Here is a 25,563-nt window from a genome sequence, read left to right as displayed (position 1 = left end):
GCTTTCCAGAGTTAGTGAAGTCACTAACACTTTGCTGACTTGTAGTTTCTTCCTACCTGGGCAGCTGTTGAAAAATCCCATTCTGGGATCAGGATTCCCTCTTCTTTGCTAACAGCTCCCAACTCCTGACCTGCTCTGTTAGAGCAAGCCACCTGTAATCAAAACACTAATATTATGCCTTCCTTCTCATTTTTGTCTCATAGTTTTCCTTTGCCTTCTATTCTTCTGCAGAACTGTTTGTGTTACCTAACAGCAAAATAAAAAACAAAATTAAACCCAGTAGTTTGTTTCATGAGATGCCAGACATCCAGCTACAGCCCCAACAGGAACTAAAGGTGACTTTGTGATTTCTTGCAGACAACAGAGAGGACCAACTAGAAACCAAGCAGAGGCACCTGTGAGGGGGTTCTCACCAATCCTTTACGGCACACTGGCTACAATCAGGGACAACATGGTTCAAGCTCATTTAAGACCTTCATCATATCGAAGACAAGAATTCAAAGCTCCTTGGAAAGAAGACGAGCCAGGCAGTTCAGCAGCCTGCGCAAGCCCCTCCTCTGCTTAGCAGGATTATTGCTGTTCCAAGCATCCTTCCTTACACAGTTGCAGGTCTTGGTAGAGATGATAACTATTGGGTTCGATACTAGTATGTTTGAGTCGAGAGTTGCTTTTATCAGATTTCATTTTCATCCTTCATTGTCAAGGCAAAGGTATGACTATTGAAAGAGGAATGACCATGAAGCAGAGGTGCCTTTTGAATTTACATACGGAATTAGCAAATTGTTTTGAACCTCTGGCAAGCTCCATGCCAGGCATTGACGTGACAAAGCTCCCAGCAGAGTCTCTGAGTATTTTCCTGAGGGTGGAAAACTACAGGGTGGTAAGAAAGTGGAGTTTCCTTAAACTCTTACCCTCAGTCTATCTTTTAGCAAGTCTGTATTTGAAGAAACCTACATCTCCCAGAATCTAATTTACACACGGAGCAACCTCGTATCCCCACACCCTCAAGATAAATAAATGGCTAAATTGAAATACTGAATATTGCAAGGCCTTGTTCATTCAATTATTTTCTTCTCCCAGATTACCCTGCAGACCTTAATGATTACTACTTAAACATACCCTTTCAGAAAAGCAATTTCTTAGCTGCTAAGAAGTCAGAGTGAGATCCAGAACCACGGCCAAAACACACCTGCTGTTTGTTTCAAAGAAGGAGAGTTGCACAGGCATTTCTGCAGAACAAAACAAAAGCTGTTTTGCTTAAGAAGGAAAGTTGCTGTGCTGGTCTAGTACTTTTCTTAACACATGTCAGAATAGATTTCTGTGTATGTACATCATGTTTCCTACAGCTTGGATGGGCTGCCATTTTGAAGTTTGTAGGGCTTGGAAATCTGAAGAAATCACTCAACTACACCTGACTGCAAAACAGTTTGGAAATAGCGAGGAATTCTTGACCAAACCCAATTTTAAGATTACCTTCCGATTTTAAGCTCTGGAGCAGGAACCTCCTTAGTTCTCTGTTTGCACAGTGCCTAGATCAGCAGGGTCCTGTGGTGACTAGGGGTCCTAAGTTCTACAGCAATACAAAATAATAAATAAAAAATAATAATACATAGTATATGATCAATAATACCTACTTTATACCCTGTTTTTCAAAGACACACTTCACCCCAGCAAATACTTGAAAAATATGGTAACAAAGTTACCAAAGTTGCAAGACAAATGCAATTTGTTTAATGCAAATATTTCACCTGAAGGTTCAAGTGGCTGGGAAACTCATTAATGGTATCTCTTCACCAGCACTGAAACGAACATGGACCAGAGAGATGGAACCGGTTCACGTATAGCCTTGGGAATCTAGCAGAAACTGGGAGGAAATGTTTGTGTAGAAGCCGAGGCAGCGAATCCATGAACAGCTTCGCATCTCCACCATCTATTTTCATGCTGAAAGGGGCTAAATATGGGAAGAGAATTACAGTGGGTGTGTTTTTTTTTTTTTTGTGTTGGCCTTTTCATTTGGAAAAACAAATAAAAGGAAACAGATAAGGTAGACAAATTGTAATGAAACATTTCATATATCCCCTATGGCTATCTCATTTTTCCCAAATGACTGCTGCATGAAATTAAAAAATTAAAGACTGGGATTTGAGAACAAACTTATAAATTAAAAAGGAGACATTTAGAAGAGAATTCCCTAAGGGTTTCATTCCTTCCCCACTCTGCAGCAAGGAGAGCGAAAATACAATCCAAAAGAGGAGAGAAGAAGTCAGAGGGGATTAGAAAGTCCAGTCTTTCAGCCTGTCTCCCATTTTGCTAATTTTTACAGTAGGTTATTTAAGAAGCAGTAGATGTTCCAATAGAAAGCAGGCAGCAGCAAACACAGGCATCGTCTACTCCTTCCAGCGAGGTCTGTGCAATCTCAGTCTCTTGCTCCGGGAAGGAGAGGTTTTTCCTCCCCACACTTGTTACTGCGTCCAGTGTGGGAGAGGGGAGAAGCATCTGCCACAGATTGGGGTCTGGCATTTTGGAGGCTCCCCTCCCTCCGCAGGGCTAAAAGGAACTCAAGTATTCCAGTGCAACCTCGTATACAAATTTATACTGTTCCTGAAAGAGAGAACAGAAAGCAGTGGCATTAGGATATGGGTAAACTTTTCAGAGCCTCATTCTACAAGCTGCCAAAAACGCCTCCTTCATCTTTCTTATACCGTTTGGCAGGACCAGGTAAACATTAATTGCATTTCTCTGTGATCCTGAATAAGCATTACTAAGAGATGGTATCGTCAACAGAAGAGAAAAACACCCAAAGCGACAGCCGCAGTATGGACTATTCATTATTTGCTTCAAGCCCTCATTGAACACCTTGCTTTTGAGGAAAGAACGCTGTGTGATCGATTCAGATGATTGAATTCAGGCCAGTTTAATCTCTTTGGTTGTAGGGAGCAAGGCCTGGGCTTTGGGCTGTTCTCCCTTCCTGGTTTCAAGGCATGTCACAGCACTAAGCATCGGGCTGTACGCACGCACAGGAGGACAAATCCCACCGCTCCCCACAGCCATGGTGACAGCTACTCGGGGTTTAACCTCCTGGCCCCAGCCGGGCCATGACATTTTTTTACCTATCCTAAAGTCCCCCTGCACACGCTGGGTGGGGTAAGGCACACGAAAAGCAGCTTACCAGTGACTCCACCATGTTGGATTTGTTATTCCGTAACGTTTTCACTATGTGGAACACGTCGATGATATTTTGCTGTTGAATCATTTCACACACGCTGCAGATGGCACAGAAGGTGCCGCTGCGTCCCCCGCCGTTTCTGGGTGTAGGAGAAAAGAGAAAACACATGAAGCCAGGCAAGGTTGAGGGAATGGAGGAGACCACTGTTGGCACAGCAGCTCTCACACCATGTACACTTAGAAAGGTCTGTAACGTAAGAACTGGTTAAGGACGTTCAAGGGTTTGTGAAGTGGAGACCTGCAGGGCAGGACACAGGGGTGGAAGGGCTAAGCCAGTCCCTGGCAGTGGTGGACAGGGAAGGCCCAGGGACGGCAGTGCTGCTCCTCCCTGCTCTGGGGCTCCCAGCAGCTCTGTGGTCAGCTGGACATGCGGCAGTGCTGCTTCGGTTGTGTCTGGGCTCCAGGCATGAGACCCACCTACACAACAGAGAGTAGCAGAGCTTTTCCAGCTACTCCTCACCGCAATCAGTGAAATCTCTGGGCCAGGATGCTGTAATGTAGCACAATATTCAACTTGAAGTGTATTACAAATGTAATTTAACTTCATTTTCCCCAGCTGAAGCCTGGCAAACCACCAAATTTCCAGATCCATAATCAGTGCTCCTCAGACAGCATTTTGTGAGCTTACAGCCATTTTCCAGTCCTACTTACAGGCAGTGGACAACAGTCCGCCCGTCTCTCCCATCGTACTGTTCCTGCCACTTCTCCAACCTTCTGACCACCTTCAGGAGGGAGCGTTTGGAAGGAGGGGTGTCCCTGTATGCTGGCCAGCCAATGTACTGCAGGTGCTGAACTATGCGATATCCGTCCTGGGGCTAAAACAAAGATTTTCAAGATGCTAAATGGAATGAGGCAGAAAGCAGAGAGACAGGGTAAAGCAGGGGGCACTGGTTACATGGCATCGTTCCCTCTGGATCTGATATCATCAATGTAAACATCCTCCACTCTGGACACCTGATACAGTGGGGAAACACAGGCTTTTTGGTAATCTGGGTAACAATGATGACCTCAGATATTACAGAGCCAGGCAGAAACTAGGTGCATAGGATCCCTTGTTTGGTTTCCAGTAGAGAATAAAGTCTCATCAAACTGTACAAATAGATCAAATAGATCAAATGTATCTTTCCTGGTTGCCTATGCTGGAGATTAGTTGTGCCACAAGAGCTAAAGCCAAACCAGCCCCTTCAAAAAATCTCTGGGGACAGTGGCAGGAAAGGATCCTCAAAAAGATTTTAGCAGCGGCCATCGGTGTTGAACATAGATGGGTGCAGAGAGCTGTGAGTTCGCAGCATCCACCTGGCCAGCTATGCATTTCCGAGCCAGCTTCATCCTGAGAGTCACAGAGCCTTCGTCTTACTAACTATATGACTTCAAGGCTGTCCCTGGTTCAGAGGCAGATGCCCTGGGATATAGGAAGGTAACTATCTGATTTATCAATTTGTGTGGTTGGACCACAAGGTTCACTCTGCAATGCCACAACTGAATTGCTGCACAGGCTCTGACCATACAATCAGAGACTGACGTGTTAAACAGCGTGCAAATGTAATTTGCGTTTCCATTTCTGATTAGAAGAAATGAAGAATGAATGAAAAATGAGACATCATCAATCTGGGAAACAACAAATAAGAGAAAAAACCTCTATGGAAACCCTTTCCTACAGCCCTGAATTTGCATTGCCAGAGTCCAGTGTGCAAATAAACTCTGCTTCTATCATGTCAGCTGTCCTGGGGCTGAGGGATACAGACAAAGAGCTGCTTACAGAAACGGCAGTCGCTTATTTATAGGAAAAACAGTGGCAATTGGGAATCCCAGTCTAGCCAGTAAACACTGCACCTGTCTTCAGTGATATTGCATAGTAGACAGATGGAGAGCTGCTGGCACTATCCCAGTCTATTTCCTACGATGCTGATAGTTTTATATTGGCTCCTAAATGATTAATTGTTCTCAAATATATACAGAAAATTTAAATTTCAATTTAAATACAGATTTTCAGCTCGTATCATCCACTTCCTACTTTCAGCCAAGAGTCTTTTACCAATACAGAGTGATGCAACTAAATGTTAATTAAAGGAAGTAGCTACTAAATTCTTCAGTGGAATTTTGTACCTAGGTGAGAGATTCAGCATCTCTAAACCGCAAGTCTTGGTTCTGCCTCTTTCTCAAGCCAAAATCTATTTTTGAGAATAAATAGGGAATGTGGTATTTCACTGCTCTTACCCTGGCCATGTTGCAGATCCGGAATATCCGGTTGATGATATCTTCATCGATGTCTGCTGAAACAAACTCCACTTGAATTGGGCCGTAACAACAGGATGTCTTCTCTGGCCAGTACTGCATGCAGAGCTGGAGGAAATGCCAAAAGAAGCAGAAAGCACCTTAATTATCCACAAGGAAACGCATGTTCAGTCTTTTTTCCTTTTGAATTTATAACCAGCTCAAAATCCATAACTGGTCTTGTATTACATGTATTTGCTCAGAGAAGACCTACTTCTAGCTCAGCAAAAGTTTTTTATGTCATTAATATGAAGAAAAAAAGAAATATATTTTAGAAGCTTGACTTTTTCCCCTCCTTTTTTTTTTTTTGTATGAACACAGTTTGTAACTGTTTGAATTCTGGAATCTAAAGGTGCAGAAAAGGTGGCTGATGAATGAAGCTTCTGTAGGGGTATAGATTTAAAATGAACATTAAAAGATTAGTGTCTGTAGGTAAATTTCACAGGAACCACAGAGGTTTGGTGTTAATGAGGAAACAGTACACACACTAAGAATATTAATCTTAATTCAAGCAAAGTGGAACTTCTATTTTTCTGTAAAATGAACTTTTTAGCTTTCTGACTCTACTAGCGAGCAGGGGAGGGAGAATGAGTTTGTGCTGAGAGCAACGAGAGCAACTCCAATTTCAGGGTGAACCACAACTGAATCTCTGAAGTTTCTGAAGCAGATTGGAAGTCTTTTTTCTTATGCTGATATTACTGAATTGAAAGTACAAAAAAATATCCTATCCACACAAATTACAATCTAAGTATTTCAAATCCATCTGGAAATAGATCATGGCGAGAAAATATTTTGCATGAGATCTCATTAGCAGTTTCTGCTGAGATTGTATTTCTTTCTGTTTTTTTTCTTCCTATTTTCAAGTGTAATTTTTTTAGAAGTTTTGAAACCCCCAGATGCTCATTTGAACTTGATCTCAAGCCTTTCAAGTTCAATCATTGCCAGTAATAACGTCAAGTGTGTGCATGCTACTGCATTAATTCTGTATTCCTGTTATTCCTTTGATCATATGGGATTGAAATTGGGTGGGATATTCACACAATCTTATGTATCTTTGCCCTTGTTAGTTTTTCAAGATTAAGCAAGCCAGCCAACACCACATAAGCAAGTCCTCCTTTGAAGGTTGTCTTTACTCTTCATTCAGGCTTTCAAGCAGCCTACAGATCTCCTCTCAAAGCATCTGTCCAATAGGCAAGGAGATTTGAGCTGAGCAGGTGCTTTAGGAAACAACCTCAAGGTGCATTGGAAAGAAGAAAAAGATCAAACCTTTCCTTAATATTGAAAATCTGCTTTTCATAAAGCAGGTCTGTGAATGGCCATCTACCCAAATGTATATGCATGTACAATGCTTAAAATTGTCTGTTATCTGACCTCCACACGGTTTTATTTGCACCTTTTCTCTGCATAGTGGATTAAAGGTTCACTTATGTATTTATTTTAACTCTTTTCCTCTCTACAGTTCAGGCACAGCATTTATATAAGCAATTTTTGTGCTTGTGTTCTGCTCAGGGAGATGAGTAACATGCACACAAATACGGTATCTGCAGGCAACGGTACACCAACAGCTTCGTAGTGCTCAGGGCACAGCGCTTGGATCAGGCAATGATGAACAGCTAGATAATTACAACATTGTCATACAACGACAGTACAGGCACAACATCATTAAGTTTCCTTTCCAGAAACCTCACTTTCACAACTGACCTGCTTGAGGGTAGGAAGGCTCTGCAGAGGGACTTGGACAGGCTGGATTGATGGGCCGAGGCCACTGTGTGAGGGTTAACAAGGCCAAGTGTCAGGTCCTGCACTTGGGGCACAACAACCCCACGCAATGCCACAGGCTGGGGGGACAGTGGCTGGAAAGTGCCTGGTGGAAAAGGACCTGGGGGTGTTGGTCGATGGGCGGCTGAATATGAGCCAGCAGTGTGCCCAGGTGGCCAAGAAGGCCAACAGCATCCTGGCTTGTATCAGCACTAGTGTGGCCAGCAGGACTAGGGCAGGGATTGTCCCCTTGTACTCGGCACTGGTGAAGCCGCACCTCGAATCCTGGGTGCAGTTTTGGGCCCCTCACTACAAGAAAGACATTGAGGTGCTGGAGCGAGTCCAGAGAAGGGCAACGAAGCTGGTGAAGGGTCTGGAGCACAAGTGTGATGAGGAGCGGCTGAGGGACCTGGGGGTGTTTAGTGTGGAGAAAAGGAGGCTGAGGGGAGACCTGATCGCTCTCTACAACTGCCTGAAAGGAGGGTGTAGTGAGGTCGGGGTCGGTCTCTTCTCCCAGATCACAAGTGATAGGACGAGAGGAAATGGCCTCAAGTTGCACCAGGGGAGGTTTAGATTGGAGATCAGGAAAAATTTCTTCACTGAAAGGGTTTATCAAGCAGTGGAACAGGCTGCCCAGGGCAGTGGTGCAGTCACCATCCCTGGAGATATTTAAAAGATATGTAGAGATGGTGCTTAGGGACATGGTTTAGTGGTGGACTTGGCAGTGCTGGGTTAACGGTTGGACTCGATCTTAAAGGTCTTTTCCAACCTAAATGATTCTATGATATCAAACTGTCACACCTTGCCTTGAAAGCTCATAAGATACAAACTCTAAAATCATCCTTAACTTCCAGTGCTAGCTGGGTGGTTTTGGCATTGGCTGCAGACTCGAGCTAGGTGACACCATGTTAGAGTAACTGTCAAAGTGACTTTATGCACTGCCAAATCTCCTTTTCTGTGCCTACAGACTACCTCATAAAAACAAAACTTTGCTAGGAAAAAAACAAAGCAGGTGAAGTCTTGTGCAGAAAGATAGTCTCAAGAATAACACTGGCTGAGGCTGATAGGTTAGTTTTGCAAGAACAAAGTGTGAGAAAGTGTGTCATTTCCAAAAAAAGCTGTGTTTTTCTTTGAAGCGTCAGAAAAAAAAGGAAAAGATGAAATTCATCCCTGGATTCAATGCCAAGACACAGAATCAGGCAGGGTGAATCGTACAGGAGGCAGCAAATGCACAGGAGCTCCAGTTCCTCGCACAGTGGTGGGACTCTGCGGGTCACCACGAGAGCCCACTTCTGAGCAGAGCTCTTACTGCAGCTGGAAATGAAACCCCACAGCGTTCACCCTGAAGGGAGATCCCCTCAACGAATGGGGTGATTGGTTTCTCCATTACCATCAAAAAAAAGAGACCAATAATCTCACTGCCTTCAAGTGTGGTAAGATTTTAAAGACAGAGAAGAGACAAATGAAAAATTAATCCATGAAGTACCAACTACTGAAGAGTTCCTCTCTCTTGTTTAACAAGTGCTGTAATGGGTGAAGTAGCCGTGCCAAATGTACTCTTCACACAAATTGCATGATTATGCCTTTTTGAAAGCTGTTATCTTCTGCCACTCATCAGCAAGGTGGCTGGCAACGCTAGTACCGGAGGAACTGCAACAGCTCCTCCCCTGGCAAGCTCAACTCCTGAAAATAACGGTGTGTTTAGCAGCCAAGAAACCAACTTACACATGATGCTAGAAAGAAAAAAAAATACACAGCACAATGTGCTTCTCCAGAAACCGTGCAAACCGGACTTCTCAGTACTACAGAAGCACATTGGAAATCTCGGGGAAAAGATTTCCAATCCAATCTTTCCAATCCAATTATTTCAGCATCTCTCTTGGTTTTATTCTTCTGGAAATGCCATGTGAACAGGCAAGCAGGAAGCACACCAGGGCTGCGGTAGGGAACAATTTTCTGAACCAAAACCAGATGAAAATATAAAAGGGAAGAAAACGGGTTTGGGAGGAAGATTTAGGCCCACAAACACAACGTATTTAGATATTCCTGTTAACTGCAGCAAGAATTAGCTGCCTTAGAAGGAGCCAAGCACGTGGACTTATTCTTCATTGTACCCCAAAACATTACGCACTTTCCAGTTCTCCTTCATTTATTTATTGGGGTGGGGAGGGGGGGCACAAGAAAACGGCAGCAGAAACGCTCTTAAAACCATCGATTTGAGAAGAAAGTTACATGACAGAAATGATGAAAAATCACTTACCTGTGCTGCATCCATCTCATTCAGCATCACGACAGAGGAGCAGTTATAATCAAACACCAGCCTCCAGAAGTCTGCTATGGTGTTGGGCAAAGGGTGTTGGGTTACAATAAAGGCAGCAGGTTGCTTGTGGCTCTAACAAAAGAATAAGATTAGTTAAAAAAAAAAAAATTCAATCAACTTTTATTCAAACGAATATTATACCCGGGAGGCTCTGGCTAGGCAATCTGAGCCATTTAACCAGATTATACAAATCACATATCCTTCTCCTTGTTATCGCTCTGCAATGAATGAATGTCTCATAACGGGATTCTTTTGCTCCCAATGAAGACATTTCATTAAAGAAGTGTCACAAGAGCAGAGATTACCCAAATCAATTATTTATATTTTGAGCCTCAGCAAATAATGCTAATTCTACTATTACTACTACTACTACTACTATCAGTAATATTAATAATTGGAAAGAAAACAGCTGGAAGCAAATGCCACCCTTTTTGCTGCAACGGACTCTAGGAACTACAGAAGGGATTAGCCCCCCCTCTGCTATTGCACCTTGGTGACGTAGTGCTACCGAGGTGGCACATTGGGATCCCAGCCATCCTTTCAGAGCTTGTGGGGCAATATTCAGAGCCTGTGACATTATCATTTAATTTCTGCTGCTATTCTTTTACCTCAAAAAAGCCCTCTGACCTCAATCACCCTAACCACAAAGGGGAGGAACTGTGCTCCTAACCTCTGCGGGCCTGCGTTAATGAATGTTTGGGAGGCACTTTGAGGTGAAATGGTACAAGCTGAAAACTTTATCGCTTTCCAACCATGGCAGGCAATGATGAGCCTACAAACTGCACAGTCCTTTGTACGGTACATCTGTGAAGAAGACTTGACTCAAAAGGCACAATATTTCTGGGTTTAAAAAAAAAAACAACACCAAAACAGATTAAGATTTTGGATTTAAAGAAATAAATAAAACCCCAAAGTATTAAGATGGCTGCTGTGGGCGCTTGCCTTTTCTCCTCCATATGAGTCAGATGTGGGTGGAAGTGCTGAGCAGACCATGCTGGGAGGGGGAGATGGTGCTGTGCACGCTCTGCACCAGCTTGCAGGGTGGCTGTGCCATGTTGCTGAGGGTGCACGTGTGAGGAGGGTGATGGGACGTGAAGCAGAGAGAAGGAAAAGGAAATGATGTCTTGGGAAATGACCAGTCTGGAATGGATTTTCCTCTTTCCCCCTGCTCTGTATGTCAAACCTAGGACCACCAGTACGTGTCAAAAGTACAGCATCGTACCAGACCAACGGTGGCAAGAGCAGAAAATAAAATAGTGACTTATCTATTAATTAGAGTTAAGAACATCATAATGTTTCTGCTGTGTTTTTTCATCGCGCACCAATATAGCAGACTGCATAATTGGCTAAACTGTTGGCTGAAGGCAAGATGTGTTCGTGGGTTTTGCCATTAGGAGAAAAAAGAAACACGCCCCACCTGTTTTCTTTGCTACAGGTGAGGAACCAGGTTCACCATCCTATTTTAAAGGGAAGGTGACACAGAGATGTTAATTGCTCATGTAAGAGAACATGTGTAGGATCTTGGGGGAACAATGACAACAGGGACATGACATGGACTCATGCCTTTCTCCAAGCCCCATACATTAAATAGAAACCTATCACCACTTCTGTATGGCTTGACTCAGAGATGTGGCTAAAATCTCTTTGCTTAAGGATTAAGCAAAGTTCAATTGTTTTAGGCGAAGGTGAGGGACAGTATTTCTCCTTTGCTCTTAACAAACCATTCTGCAGATGCAAACATGGCTTTCCAACGATTCTCATAGGAAAGATCCTAAGGTTTGTTTACTTGAAACGGACAGAGGACATGAGGAGGGAAGGCCAGGAGTCTCAAAATCTGCTGGGGGAGAATTCCTCCCCTCAGTGGGCAAGACCAGCCCTTTGGCTGTATTCCCAACAGTGAGCTCAAGGCAGAAGAGGCTGGTTTTTAACACTGCAGTCAACAGACTCAGAGAGTCTCCAGCACAGTTTTAGCTAGGAGCCCAGAGTGAGTGCTTCACCCCTTGAGGGAGGGTTCAAATGGCATTGTGTGTCCAGGGTTAATTTTGGTGAACACAGTCCACAGCAGCCTGCCACACTGCCTTTCTGGGACGATTCATGCTTCCAAACCCAGGCTGTAACCCGTTCTACGTGTACCATCATCCCTTCCTGCTCCAGCACTTCTTCCATCATAGCTTTCATGTAATACACAGAGCAAGCTGCAAGTCAAATAAGGTTTGGGGAAACGTTTAACAAAAGAGATAAACATGAGAAATCTGTGTAAATAAAATGATCAGCACTGGGACTGTGTTGTCAATTGTTCCCCAGCATGTGCCTGTCTTCACACAATGAAAGAACTAATGATAGCTCAAGGCAATATGGGATGGACGATCTCTTGTAAGAGTCCATGCTCAGTACAGGACTGCAGACATGAAGCTACTGGTAAAGACAAAGAATTTGCAAGGTCTGTCCTCAACAGGAATGCCTATGAAAATGTGGGATTTTGGCTGTTCTCTGTTTTTTCCAAAAGCTGCCGATTCCTCTACAGAAGGATAAAGGAGAGACAGAGAACATCACAGTGGCTGAATTTCAATGATGGGTGAAAAATTCCTTTGTACAAAAATTTTAATTCGCAGGAATTTTGTGGGGAAGGATGCAAGTATTAGCAAAGTGATTTGAGGTAATGAGGGCTGAAATGTGAAAACACATTCCCAGTCCCTAAGAAACCAAAGAAGAGTAGACTGTGCTTCTGCAGATTTGCCAAAGCACAAAACACACTTTAAAGAAACAAAAACGTCCAACTGCAATAACTAGAGGCTTTAAAGACATCTCTGTCGAAAGGCAGTTAGGCACCACAGCAAAAAGAAGCCATCACCATAATTCACCCTACGCAAATGACCTGTGCAGTGAGATTCTAGCCTATAAACAAAGAGAGGGGAAAATACCTTCAGACAGATTCACATCAGCCTAACTCATGTCCTTCAGCCTTAAAGCATTGTGCACATCTGATCCCTGTACTCCCATACTGTTAACTGCATAAGCTCAAATAAATCACTCGCTCCACGCTGCAAACTATTCTTTCCAAAGAGCTGACCTCGAAAACATTTCTCTTCTAACTTCTATGACCAATGTATGGGAAGAGTTCTCCCACCACTCTTTGTCCATCTGCCTTTCTATGATCCAACCTCAGACCGCATGCTCATGAACTTCTTTGTCAAAAGTTTTCTACCCATGTGAGGCAGAACTACGACGGCAGTGCGATAATCATAGTCTAAGTAACACACTTCTGTGAAGGAGAGAAAATTCATGTGCCTTTGCCCAGTTTGGCAATGTCAGACCCAGAAACTACAGGTAAAAAAGTTTTTTTGCTTTGGATCCCTTTCTCCCAGAAAAGTATCCTGAGAAGGAATAACCTCGATGCAGACTAGGATCGGGGAGGACAGCGGAGTGCTGCTTACATCCATAAGTGCAGCATTGATGTAGTTACTTGATTCACCATCCACAGAGATGAGGAAAGGCAGGCACCGGTCCAAGGGCAACACATCCATGCAGCGGTTCTTGTCGTGGTTCCTTGGCAAAAGACCGATGCTGCAATCTTCTGGCCGAACACGCGGTGTCACAATATTGAGAGTCTGTGAAGGAAGGAGGGAAAAAGGGAGAGAAAGACAGAAGCAGGCTGAGTGTCTTTGATTTTACTTCTAAGGATGGTATCTGCACAATACGTCTATTTTAAAGGTACTTGGACCAGCAGATCTTTGGGATCCCAGGGAACGAAAAAGGAGGAGCACCAAGGAGCTGCTTGCTGTTACAATACATTGCATTTTGCACATCATCCTGAGGTGTTCTTCCGAACACCGTAAGCTCCAGCATAAATTGAGGGCACTACACACTTACTAACAATTTCCAGCTCTAAAACCTCACAGCAACTAGATAACATTTCTGTTCTTTCCTAGAGGTTGGGTGTAGCTGTCACAGGTACAAGTTGCAGCTTTGACCTGGTCATGGAGTGAAACCTCCTCGTGATTCTACCACCCCGAGGGTAGAAGCACGCATCCTTCTCCCTCTTTGAGTGGATCATGCGCAGAAGTACCCTGAGTATTGACCTGGCTCGCCCAGCAGGTCAGACTGGGTTCAAATCCTCTGGTGATTCCTCAGTCAAACTATTGATTTATCTTAACAATGTATATAAAAACCTAAGAGAAAATGTTGTGGGGGTTTTTAACAGGAAAGTCAATCTGTTTCATATATTATTGAGATTGCTACTTTTCTTTTGGAGTGACACATAGGATGCTTCACTTACACAGTCATACCTTATATCTGGGGTCTGGCTGTCAGTCTTTTACTGTTATCCATCTTTCCCACTACTTGACAGACTGTATTTCTTTAAATCTAATTTTCTCTGTGTGTTATCCATTGCGAAGGCCTCCTGACAAACCAGTCCAGGTTGGTCAGAAGGGATTAAAAACAGCGAATCAAAGTGAATGCATCTTAACGCTGCTGCTTAAGTCGTGGTAGTTCAGTGGTAGATGTCATTCTACTTTCACTTGTTACGTGTCCTCTTCCTGAGCAAAGCCCATGCAAGTCATACCATGACTCTGCAGCCATCAGAGGAACACAAAATATTTAGGGGCCAAAAATTCTTACAAAGAGCTTGACTTCTGCCACAGAGAGGTTATGAATGGAGAAAAGAGGAGGATCAAACAACCCAAGATAAAGGAATATGTCAAAGTATAAAATCTGAAATAATACAGTTGCTCTAAATTATGCAGGTTCTATGTGAAAGTCCCTTTGTCTAGAGATGGAAAGCAGGTAGTGTGGCTGGGGAAGCAACACGAAATCTCAGATCTCTGACAGTGCAGATAATTAGGCAGGTGACTTGTTAATGATTTACTCCAGTCTATTTTATGCCTTTCCCCTCTCTCCCTTGCTTTTGTATTTATTCAGATTACAAAAACTCTCCAGACTGAGCTTTTGCATGTTCAGACAACATGTAGTGCATGAGAAATACATCCAGCCTTACCTGAGGGTCAGTGAGACCTAAATAATACAAATTGCACCAGCAGATCTACAGTTAGATAAACTGGTTCATGAAGTTTGTAGCAAAAGATACCATCTTTTGCATTAAATCCAGACAATTAGGGCTGAAGAATGCTCTGAGCCAAAATCCTGTGAAAATAGATTCTACAACCAGACAGAGAACAAACCTCTTATGCAAAGTACAGTGGAGCATTTCCTTCCCACAGGAGCTGCCAGCCCCCGGCAGCTCAAAAGAACAAGCACAGAGGCGACAAATCTCGTCTCCTATCATGACAAAATAGGCCCACAGAAAGCGGAGACTTTTTTTTAATAGTAGAACAGCATTTGATGAAGTTAGGCTTTGGCTCCTTCATGCTGAGCATCCAGAACCAGAAACACTTTTACAGATCTGGTATCACTTGATAAAACCAGATCTTTTTTTAATTGAAGTGTCATCAGTTGGGATCCAGGTTCTTTATCTCACTATACCAACCCTGATGATTCCCTGTAAGGTTTCAGATAAAAACCATACATTTTCCGTTTGCATAGAGAGGGAGGGAAAGAGGCATCTGACTCAGACTGGGGCTCCAAAAAGACATTCTCCTGCTGCAAAAGATACTTTGCTGGGAAAGGGGGTGGGCATTTCCTACAATTAAAGGAATCTCCACTTTTTTTTCCTGCTAACAAGAATGGCCTCTTTACAAATAGCAGAGGTGTCTCTTTCTTTCCTGTCTAACTCATCTCACCCAGATTTCCCACAATAGTATGTTTTTCCATACATTGGTTAGCTGAAAATCCTAATGGGATTTACAGACACAAGACTGGAAAGCTTAGTTCACTGTTCTGCAGGGTGAGCTCTCCACTGTGCAAGAGGTACAATGCACAGGGTTCATGGCTCCTGCGTCCCAAGCCCATGTATTAGGGTGGGATAAGCAATGGTGATAGCAAAAGGTGGAGTGGTCCTCACTGCGTCACTTGCCCCAGGCAAATGGCACTACACCAGCACCTGTGAGTTTTATTATATGTCATTTCAGTTCTCACCACCAAGTACTTGGCAAAACATACACCGTGAACTGAGGGATTCAGTTCATTGAAAATCAGTAATAGAGAAGGTAATGCTCACTGAGCTCACTTTCTCCTATCATATGGAAGGACATCAAGTTGATTGTCAAGACTTGGAAGCAGCATATGAGCCACGAAAATGGATAATAAGGGACCCTGAGGCATAAATGTTTCTGCATAAATTACAGACAAAAATGAACAACAGAATATTTGTTGAAATAAGAAGTACAACATTATCTGTGAAAATTAGTACTCTTGCTCTAGTGAAGTGATGGGGATTTTTTTTCCTTGCTGAAGGCTGAAAAGTACATGCTCAAAAACAAATCTCTGCTTGATACAGAAGTAAACCAACAAAAATCAGCTGAAATCAGACCTTGGCTCAGTGTCCCCCTTCCTCTCCTCTGTTGGAAATCATAAAATAACACACAGAAATTGATTAAGCACCTTCAATACACCAGCTGCAATGAGTGAGACACGTGAAATTACCTGAAACTCATCTTTTATCTGGCTGGAATTGGTCTGTGGATCTAGTCTGCTGATGTTGTAATATATGGATCTGAACTCACAAACTGGAATGGCAGTGTTGCCACAGAGACATGCCTCCAAAATGGCATCATGGACAAATACATACTGCTCCTGCACAGGGGAGGAGATAAGAGATTAAAAATCATATTTTTAATACAGTTCATTAAATATCACAGGTTTTTTTTCTTAAATCATGCCCAATATGCATATCTGACTCCATTTCATGTGGAGACAAATTACACAGTGTGTTATGTGACAGCTTTGCGAGCATATTTCAACCATCATTGAATGTGAGTTCTCATGTATTTATTTCAAATTTACAAGTAAAATAGGAAGTCACCCCTCTCAGGAACGCTAGGACAAAATAGGGGTGGGCTGAGGAGGAGATCAGTGCGTAAGGCTTTTCTGTTCACCATCACGAGACGATGATCAGGAATGGATTGTGCTTTGGATCTATAACACCAGCAGAAACAATTGTACTAACTGGTCTGCTCCATCTGTCTCTTCAAAACCCCTGGACTCCTGGTATTCTGGGTAAAAGTTCTTTCCCTGAACTAAATACGAGAAGTCCAACAAAGTTAAAAGCTCTTCTCTGTTCCAGGCTATCGTCCTGTCCCTCAGAAGGGAAAGACATTGAAGCACACAGGAAAAACTTGTGCAGCAGGATAACGGTGCTGTAGAAGTCCGTGCGGCTGCTAGACGCTACGTGATGGAGCAGCTTCTTTAATCAGCACCCAAAGCTTGAATCAAGGGTGTTTCATTTGTTTAGCTCGCAATTGATATAAACTAGGTACTCTTTGAGTCTGCAGTACACCTAATGAATGAGTCATGAGAGGATTCAGGAGCTAGCTTTTTTCTACTGTGAGAGTAAAATCAATCAGCAACGCTAAGACCTAAACTTCAAGGTTTGCTCTCCTGTCTTGGAGGCCCTGAGCAGCTGCCAGTGAATGTGATTCGGTGCACAGCTGGTCATGCTTGGCCACTGAAACTTCTGCATAATCACATCACAGAGGAAGCAAGTGTTGACTTAATGAATTGCTGGGCTCCTGTTGAGCAGAGAAGCTGACAGAAAAGCAGTACATCGGAAGAGGAGACCTGCTGGCACCTACCTCTGTCTGCACCAGATTGACCCTTTGGGATCGCAGCTCTCGCACACAGTTAAATATATCTACCACGCCTTCGTTCTCTGCCATGTCAAGCATGATGTCAATGGCAATAAAGCACCCTGTTCTCCCAGCCCCAGCACTAGAAAAGAAAAAAAAAAATAAGGGTCTGCATGATCAAGGGACTGTGGAGGAGCAGGGCTTTACAGAGGAGAAAATAACTGTCTCTCAGACACAGCTGTCTTCTCTTGGAATCTGCTCCCTCTCCCTAATGGGCTGATTTTTTTGTGTAGCTAAATTACCTTAGGATATAAGAGAATGAGGTAAAATAATATTTCTTGAAAGGGAAATGGACCCACGTAGCAGGAAAAGCAGCTTTGTGTTCTTGAACATCATCAACAAAGAAAATTACTCTACGAAAATAATCATTCTGATTTTACAGGTCAGTTCACCTTCACACCTCTCATCACACACGATGTGGGAGAGCAGCCTCCAGGTTGCAAATAGACACAATTCCAGAAATTTTCTTCCATGGGACTCTTTAAAAGGCATGTACACATTTACTCATGTGGGCATGATGAAAGGGGCTCAGGTCTCCACCTCAAACGTTTCTTTTCCCTTTTTAATCCAGAGGAGTTTGAGTCCTGAGGAGGCTGATTTCAAGTTGTGGATTGTAAAATTATAGAGAAAGGAGCTCGAGGCTACTCAAAACCTTCAGTGTAGAGCTCCCTGCTGCTTGCAAGAATTAGACCATCTCCTGCAAAACTATGTTGTCATCGTGTCCTCCTTCCCTCCTGGGAAATCATCCAAGCTGTTTAGGTGTGAAGGATAGAGAGAGGAGAACATCTCTTCACATTACTCTGAAGCAAGAAGGAAAACTCAGCTCAAATCAGGAAAACTTCAGCTGCATGAAAACTCCAGCAGAGCCGAAAGCAAGGAGATATGAATGACCATAAATTAATGGACCAGATTAATCAACTGCTGAATAGAGAGAAGATATTTTTCATTTGCAGAATTTTAATGAATAAGTGGCATTTCCTCTCCCTTTATCTCTCAGCTTTTCAGAATTTTAACAAATAGTTATAACATTTCTATATTTAGAGGATCCTGGCACTTCATAAATATCGAACAGTGATATTATCCAGCCAGGCGTCGGTAAGGAGAATTTGGTAATTACCACTTAAAGCAAGTCATTAAAATTCAAAAGCAGATAAATAACCGAGAGGAAATAGCATTTATTCATTAAGATGTGAAGGATGAAAAATTTCTCCTTGCTTTCTTGGTGACAATGAGTCAGGTTCAGACTCCTCCCAGGGCCAGACCCATGTCATGGCACCAAGGTAGCAAATTCAGGCCCTGAGCTCTGAATGAGTTCCCTTCTGCCAGCTCCTCAGGCTTAGCTGTATTTTATTATAAAACTGATTAATTGCTTGCTAAAAAAAAAACCCAACAAAACCAAACCCCAAAACAAAACAAACCACCCCCCCAAGGGAAAACTGTTTTAAAAAGGTAAGATTTAATTGATTTTCCTTTTTACAGTGGTTGTGGGATGCATTCTCTCTCTCTTCCTGATCACACAGCATGGCACTTAGAGGTAATTGCCTGTGCATTGATTATGGGTGAGATTTTGGGACAGCCAGCTCTGCTCTCCAGACACGTCTCCTTTATCGAACACGTGCCCTGAGCTGTGCCCTGAGCACCGCAGAAGTAGCTGCTACAAACCCCAACTCTGTTTTTGTAGCAATGTCTTTCCTCGCATTTGAAGTCGTCTAACTCCAACGCCAGTCTGTGTGTGTCTGCTCTCCCAGCACCAGCACCATGCCTGATCCCACCTCAGACTGTTAGTTCTTCATGTCAGGGACACTCTCCTACACGTTCATACAGAGCCTTGCACAGTAAGGCTTTAAGCTCAGCTGGAAGAAGCCAGTGCAGAAGAGCCCTCACCAGCAGCAGCCGGGGAGTTAGCAAGCAGGTGATTCAACAGTCTAAATTTTCACAGCTGTAAACCAAGCAGCGAGGTTTCCTCAAGCATTCCCCTTTTATTTACTGGCTGGAAGGAACTGGGCAGGTTTTCAGCCTGACATTCCCATTCCAGCTCCTGGGCTTTGAGGAGACCAAGGTGCGCAACAGTTGGCATCCAGACCCAAGCAGACAGACTAACGTTTCAGGTAAGACTATGGATGCTGGTACAAAGCTGAACTGCAGCGCATGTGGGCACGGAAAAGCAAAGTTGCTTTGAAATTCCCCATCGGCAGCCTTGTCTTTTTGTAGGCATCGTCCCTTCTGCCATGTGCGGTTTGTTACAGATAACAACTGGAATGGCTGTCCCAGATATTTACTGTTTTCCCAGCTCTGCTATGAGCATCTAAGAGAGTATAGGCCACCAGAGAGTCTTCTGCATTCAAATGGCCCTCTCTGACCTACTTATATCATCTCCAATTCATGCCAGCTAAGCTCCAGAGCTGCCACTTTAGAAAAGAAAACCAAATTCCACTTTGTTTCCTGGTGAGACCCACAAATTGTACTCTCAAACAAAGAAAACACAGTTGATCATTGCCAGACGAGAAGAAAAAAAAGAAAAAAAGCTGAAAAAGGTGATGGAGGAAAGGCTCAAAGACAAAGAGCTCGCATACCTGCAGTGCACAACAATGGGTCCTGCTTCTGGGGGATTGAGAAACTTCACTTGACGAACAAAGCCCAGGAGGCCCGTGGCATAGCAAGGAACCCCGTGGTCCGGCCAGCTGGTGAAGTGGAACTGCCGAATCTCTCGGATCTCATGGTAGCCTTTCTGAGGAGACAACACAGCCTCTATTTTTCTTCCATCAGACTGCAATCAGCATATTCTGATCCCTGCTCCCTTCCCTCACGCTGAGGGCTGAACAAGCGTTGTGCTCTCATTCTATATGGGAACGTGCCCCTGTGCTGCTTTTCACTCCGAGAGGTTTCAAGCTGAACTCCAATTACAAATGATGTGGGTAACACACAACTGAGGACTATGCAGGTGAATGCCAGCTCCCAATTTAAACCTGTGGTCTTAGAGTCCAAATCCAGCTAATTAGGAACTTCACAGCATGACTTCAGCCCCAGCATACCATGGCTGCACTTATCCAGCCTCCTTTGGTGTTATGGCCATAAACCATCAAGAAATCACTCTTAAATCCTTTTTGAGGCATTGAAGCAACAGCCTGGGGAATGAACACCTAGAGAGTGGGCATGCCCCAGGCAACAGTAGATTTTCTGCCATCTCCTGCCAAAAAAATCTCACTCTGAGATTACAGCTGGTGGCGAGAAGGGCAGAAACTGGTACCCAGACGCATCACTTGGCTTTTCTGGTGAGATCAAGTTATTGGTACATGAAAATTGACACCACTTATATATGCCCTGCAAAGGGTAACACAGAAATGTCAGTTAGCTGTGACATTTTATCGTACATGAAATGTAGGTGGAATTAAGCAGCAGGCCCTCTAACCTGTCAGGTTTTGGCATTAGCATTTCTTACCGAGTTTTCAGTGATTTAATGAAATGTGGAGCTGATGTATTGGAAAACTGGAACAATATTCCCAGTGTGGCTGAAGTTCATTTAGCATGAATTTTTGAAAAGCTTTAAAATCACCTACTGAGCATTTGGAGAGTGATTTGGACATACCTGGAATACTCTGACACTTAGACTTCCAATTTCTAATTACAGGTAACAAAAATCTTCCGAATCCTGCCAAGCTAGGGATAATTTTTATACTCTTGCCTTTATTATATTTTTATTTCTGTTGAAAGGGGACTCTACCTGGCATCCAGTTTAACCGACACCTTTTTTCATCTGTAATTTGCCGCTGTGAAACACAACACAGCTATTGTTCCTGGCACACCATCAACTATCTGCTGGCTTTTGGATGCATTTAAACTTCATGCACTGTGGATTCTACTTTTGTGGCTACATCAAGATGTTCATGTAAAATTATTTGTCCAAAACTGCAATCTCTGTCAAAAATTTAGGTTTCTGAAGCGAAACCTGTCCAAATAGTAACAGCTCCCATCTCCAAGAGCATTCCGGATATGTTTCCCAGAGTTCACATTTCTGAACACAAATTAAGCGTTGTATCAAAATTTCAGCTGATTGAAGATTTCCTTACCTTTTGTACAGTAAATGTACGTATGACGTACTCTGCCAATGGCTCTGTCTCAATTAACGTGACTTTAATATCTCCATAGACCTCTGTGTCATCTGGCCAGTATCGAACACACTTTACCTGGAGGGAAAAAAGAAAATATTGAGAGGAATTAGCTCAAGTTGAGTCAGAGCTGACCTACATTTTACTCCACTTTCAAGCTGAAGCCAATGCAAATTGGGCTTTCTTCTGATGTACAGACCTTGTCAAAATTAACTGCATAAATTACATCAAAATTCCTTTACCATATATAGAAACCACAGGGAAGATTTTTTTCAGTTTCCTCTGTTGTGAATGCAAATGAAAAGGATGCACTTAGCTCTTCTTCTTTAAGAAAGTCTTCCTTAAATTTCCATACATGCCCTGACCATATACCAGGTTTACAGAATACCTGGCAGTCACTACCACCATCCCTTTTGAGAAAAATCTGTGCTTTTGCTATTGCTACTGTAATTCTGAACTCTCTCAGTTTAGCCAAAGAATTTCAGTTCATAGGGATTGTGAGATACTTGTTGATACACTAAATTTGACTCTAAGCTTTCCTTATCAGATGTGGACCCAAACTCAGCATTTTACCAGCTGTGACAGGCCTCAGGTAAGGCTCAAGAAAGAAATCTAATCACGTAAACATATCCCAAGTTTAGCCACTTGTAGAAGCCATGCGCAAAACTAATAGTAGAAATTAAAGCCAAGGCTGTGAAGCTCTGGAAGGGATATTTAGCCTAACAAAGACTATCAAGTTATTAAATGCTTTAGCATGAAAGAGTGGAGCAGCACCTAAAAGCTGAAGCAATTAGCTACTGCAAAACAGGTTTCATGTTCCAGTTCCAGTCATAATCAGAAGGGGTTTTATAAATATTAAATATGATTAATGTAGGTTTGTTGTTTTTTTTTTTTTTACGCAGAGGCATTTATTTCAAACTGAAGTGTCAGTAGAAGGTAAAATAGAATGAATAACAATAAATGAACAGAACCAGCTGGCATTCAACTATGAGATCTAAAGGAAACCAAATACAAAGCAGCTGAATTACTAATAGCTGTGAGTAAACGATCATTTATTTTTTCTTAGTACCAAAGCAATGGAAGGTGACAAACATCAGGACAAAATTTTTAAGAGCTTCAGTTTCTGGCTGAGAATGTCTCTAAACCAATGACCACCAGAAGTGGGAAGAATATGCTGGGAAGAGTCACCCCAGACATGCTGCCTTCTTATTCCCTAAAGTCTAGCCTACGCCTTTTGAGTTATTCACGTTTGCTCCCATCGTGGGCTTTGGCAACTGCCTTGTGCTGACACAGGGGCTCCTGGTTCATCTGGGTCCAAGAGGATGAAGTGGTGGGTGTTGAGGAGGCCAACGCTGCTGGGTGGCCCCAGGATCCAGCTGTCCACCATCTCATACCACCATGGAACAGTGACCTTCTGAAGTGACTGGAAACCCTAGGCTTTGAACTGTCATTTAAAGAGCTCTTTTGATAGTTTGAACACCACTCATATGTTCTCACCCCTCTAGATTTTTGTGGGTAGGGAAGTAGGCAAATAATACAGATAAAGAGTAATTAATACAGAAGTACATTTTTCCTTCTGTACTGAAAAAGGAGAGCTTCTCAGCTAGCATAAATTTGTATAACTCTGCTAAAGCCAAGACTTACACCAGGAACAAGATCCTTATTAGTCTGAAAGGAAAGAGGCTAAATATTACAAAATCTAGCATTTTAGAGAAAAACCCAGCGTGGCTTCATTCATCCCCTTACTACAACAAGCAAAAGGCATTTCACTTGCTGAGCCTGCCTGAGCATCAGCACGGTGTTACACCCAGTGCTGGTTTGGCTTTATATGTTGGGAAGGTGGTACCCTTACCCTGCCCACTTCCACCAAGTTGGTGACCATGACAACACTCGCAGAGTTTTCTTGCCAAATCATTCTCCAGAAATCCTTCACTGTCTCTTGCATCGGCCCTGGGGCAGGAGAAAAGACAAAAGGACATCTTAAGAGAGCGTATCGAACGCCAACAACTCTTTTCAGCTGTTCCCCAGCCGTTGCCCAGTTCCCAGAGGATCCCACGCTCTCTTTCAGAGCATCCCTCTGTGATTCAGGGTTACAGACATGAACAGCCTCAAGGTCTCTGAGAGATCAGACACCTCGTCCTTCCTCGCAGTGGGTATTTAAGGTTCTAGCACCCTGGAAAGAGAGGTGATGCCTGTATTGTAAATAGTGCAGATAGTTCCCGTAGGTAATCATGTGTAAGTGATGGGACATGGAGGCACCCTATTGCGAGTCTGTAATTAAGGCTGCACTGAAATTTGTACCTGATGCAGCACTAAAATTCCTCCATTTCACACTTTATTAATTATGAAGGAGGAAGGAAACATGCAGAAATTAGCCCTTTTCTGAAGCTCACTCACAGAGAAACATTTCAGGTTCCAACAGCCAAGCAGGCAGTACTCACGAGCGGTTTATTAGACTAAAGCCTCCATCTGACCTTGTTTCCTTCCTCTCTTCTACAGTGTAGACAAAATCCTCCCATGGACTCCTTTCACCCACTCTGTCCATACTCCATCCTCCATGTTCTCTGCCTTGCTGCATTCCCTATACCCATACATCCTCAGATGCCAGTTTTATTCTAATACGCTTCTTTACTCTTTCAAGAGGGACAAGCCAGCAAAGAAGTCATAAAGCAGATATTAAGAATACACTAATTTCTGTGAACATCACTTTTGCAGGTAAGGAATGCACAAAAATGAGGACAAATAATGGCAGAGGAAGTGGTCACGGCATAAGAGTAAGGCCAGTGATACAGGAAAAGAGCACCCTGTTGTAAAGAACAGGAGTAGGGAGGTTTCTCATCTAACATGGATAGCTCTCAGCATTGAATTGTGTTGGTTTTTTCTTCTTCTTTTTTTTTCCCCTAAAGGCACAGGAAACTTACAGAAGGTGGCGTTCAAATGCATTTCCTACTAGTTCGCAATAGGCAAAAGTTCATCAGTCACAGGCTTATTCATACTGCCCTCCCCAAATAACTTCACTCCAGAAGGTAAACCTCAGCTCCGTTAAGTCCCTTTTAGTTCTAATCTCATACTTCATGCACCAAGGACACATTATAGATTGAACTGCCACCTCTAAGTCTGTAGCATTTTTTATTCCTGTAGCTGAGGTTTTGTATTTGAATGCCATAAATACCTCGGAACATCCTATAACCTTCCCTTTTGTGCCCCTATACCAAGTTTTCAGATGTTCCCCAAAACAGAAGATGCCACCCTAGAAACAGCTCTTACAACAGTTTAAAACAGCAGTGGTTTTACAAATACTCAGACATACAAGAATGAACTTGCCTTGAGTTGCAATGTAATGGCGAGGCCGGTGGTACCCCTGGAAAAAAAAGAGAATATGTGACGGTGTATTTTTAATCCATTAAAGAAAGTCTTCTGAACATTGTTGTGTTCCTAAGATTTAGGAGATGCGTACCAGAAACGCACGTTCATTTAATCATTCTGTGTGTGCGAGGGAGGATGCTTTTTGAATGTTATTTTATAACACTAAAAAAAAATATATGTCAATCTATTTACACGCCTTCTGCCCTGCAACTTTGTACGAAGTCGGTAAGTCTCAGATATCTACTAATGCTACTGTGAGGGGTTGATATTGACTTCTGCATATGTCATTTAGCCCACACGCCACTTATGTTGGTGGATCTGTCAAACATAGGAAATCTCCATCTGTCCACATTGGTCACACAGATAAACTGGAGACCAAGAACCTTCTCCCTGTCACAACACAACGTTTGTGTAATGTTCAGCTGTCACTCATATCGGATCAACAGTCTGTCCCTATGTAAGATGCACCAAATTCCTACGCAGACTTGTCAGCAGGAGTGTTTGTCACAGCAGGAATGTCCAGGAGCCTTACGTCGATGTAATTGGCGTTTATGTAGTCAGAGTGAGGGTCCCCATCCAGCAGCTGCAATCTCACTCTTGAATGATCATCTGAAAGAAGGAAAGAAGAAAAAGTGACAGTAACGATAAAGAGGAGTTTCTAAGTATTTTATTTTATTTGCTGATTCCTAAAAGTGGGTAATTGAATACTTACAATAATAAAAAAAATGAAAGAATATCAGAGCTATTCCTGTTCCCACAAGCCCTTTCTTTT

General features: G+C 43.0%; 1 protein-coding gene across 1 annotated transcript in view; it reads right to left on the bottom strand.

Annotated features, from left to right (window-relative positions):
• Window positions 1-2,547: 2,547 nt before the first annotated feature.
• The window catches only part of PTPRT (protein tyrosine phosphatase receptor type T), a 451,382-nt gene continuing 428,366 nt past the window's right edge, over window positions 2,548-25,563 (bottom strand). The window contains exons 22-34 of the mRNA XM_068419550.1: window positions 25,324-25,400; window positions 24,750-24,786; window positions 23,278-23,375; window positions 21,387-21,503; window positions 19,893-20,047; window positions 17,266-17,401; window positions 16,118-16,267; window positions 13,012-13,185; window positions 9,518-9,649; window positions 5,443-5,568; window positions 3,877-4,040; window positions 3,170-3,305; window positions 2,548-2,601 (exon numbers count right to left, since the gene is read on the bottom strand). Coding sequence (XP_068275651.1) covers window positions 2,548-2,601; window positions 3,170-3,305; window positions 3,877-4,040; window positions 5,443-5,568; window positions 9,518-9,649; window positions 13,012-13,185; window positions 16,118-16,267; window positions 17,266-17,401; window positions 19,893-20,047; window positions 21,387-21,503; window positions 23,278-23,375; window positions 24,750-24,786; window positions 25,324-25,400 — 1,556 coding nt within the window. The remainder of the gene's footprint in view (window positions 2,602-3,169; window positions 3,306-3,876; window positions 4,041-5,442; window positions 5,569-9,517; window positions 9,650-13,011; window positions 13,186-16,117; window positions 16,268-17,265; window positions 17,402-19,892; window positions 20,048-21,386; window positions 21,504-23,277; window positions 23,376-24,749; window positions 24,787-25,323; window positions 25,401-25,563) is intronic.

Source organism: Nyctibius grandis, chromosome 28 (assembly GCF_013368605.1).
Source record: "Nyctibius grandis isolate bNycGra1 chromosome 28, bNycGra1.pri, whole genome shotgun sequence".
Taxonomy (NCBI): Eukaryota; Metazoa; Chordata; class Aves; order Nyctibiiformes; family Nyctibiidae; genus Nyctibius; species Nyctibius grandis.
This window is presented reverse-complemented; position numbering and strand designations above follow the sequence as displayed.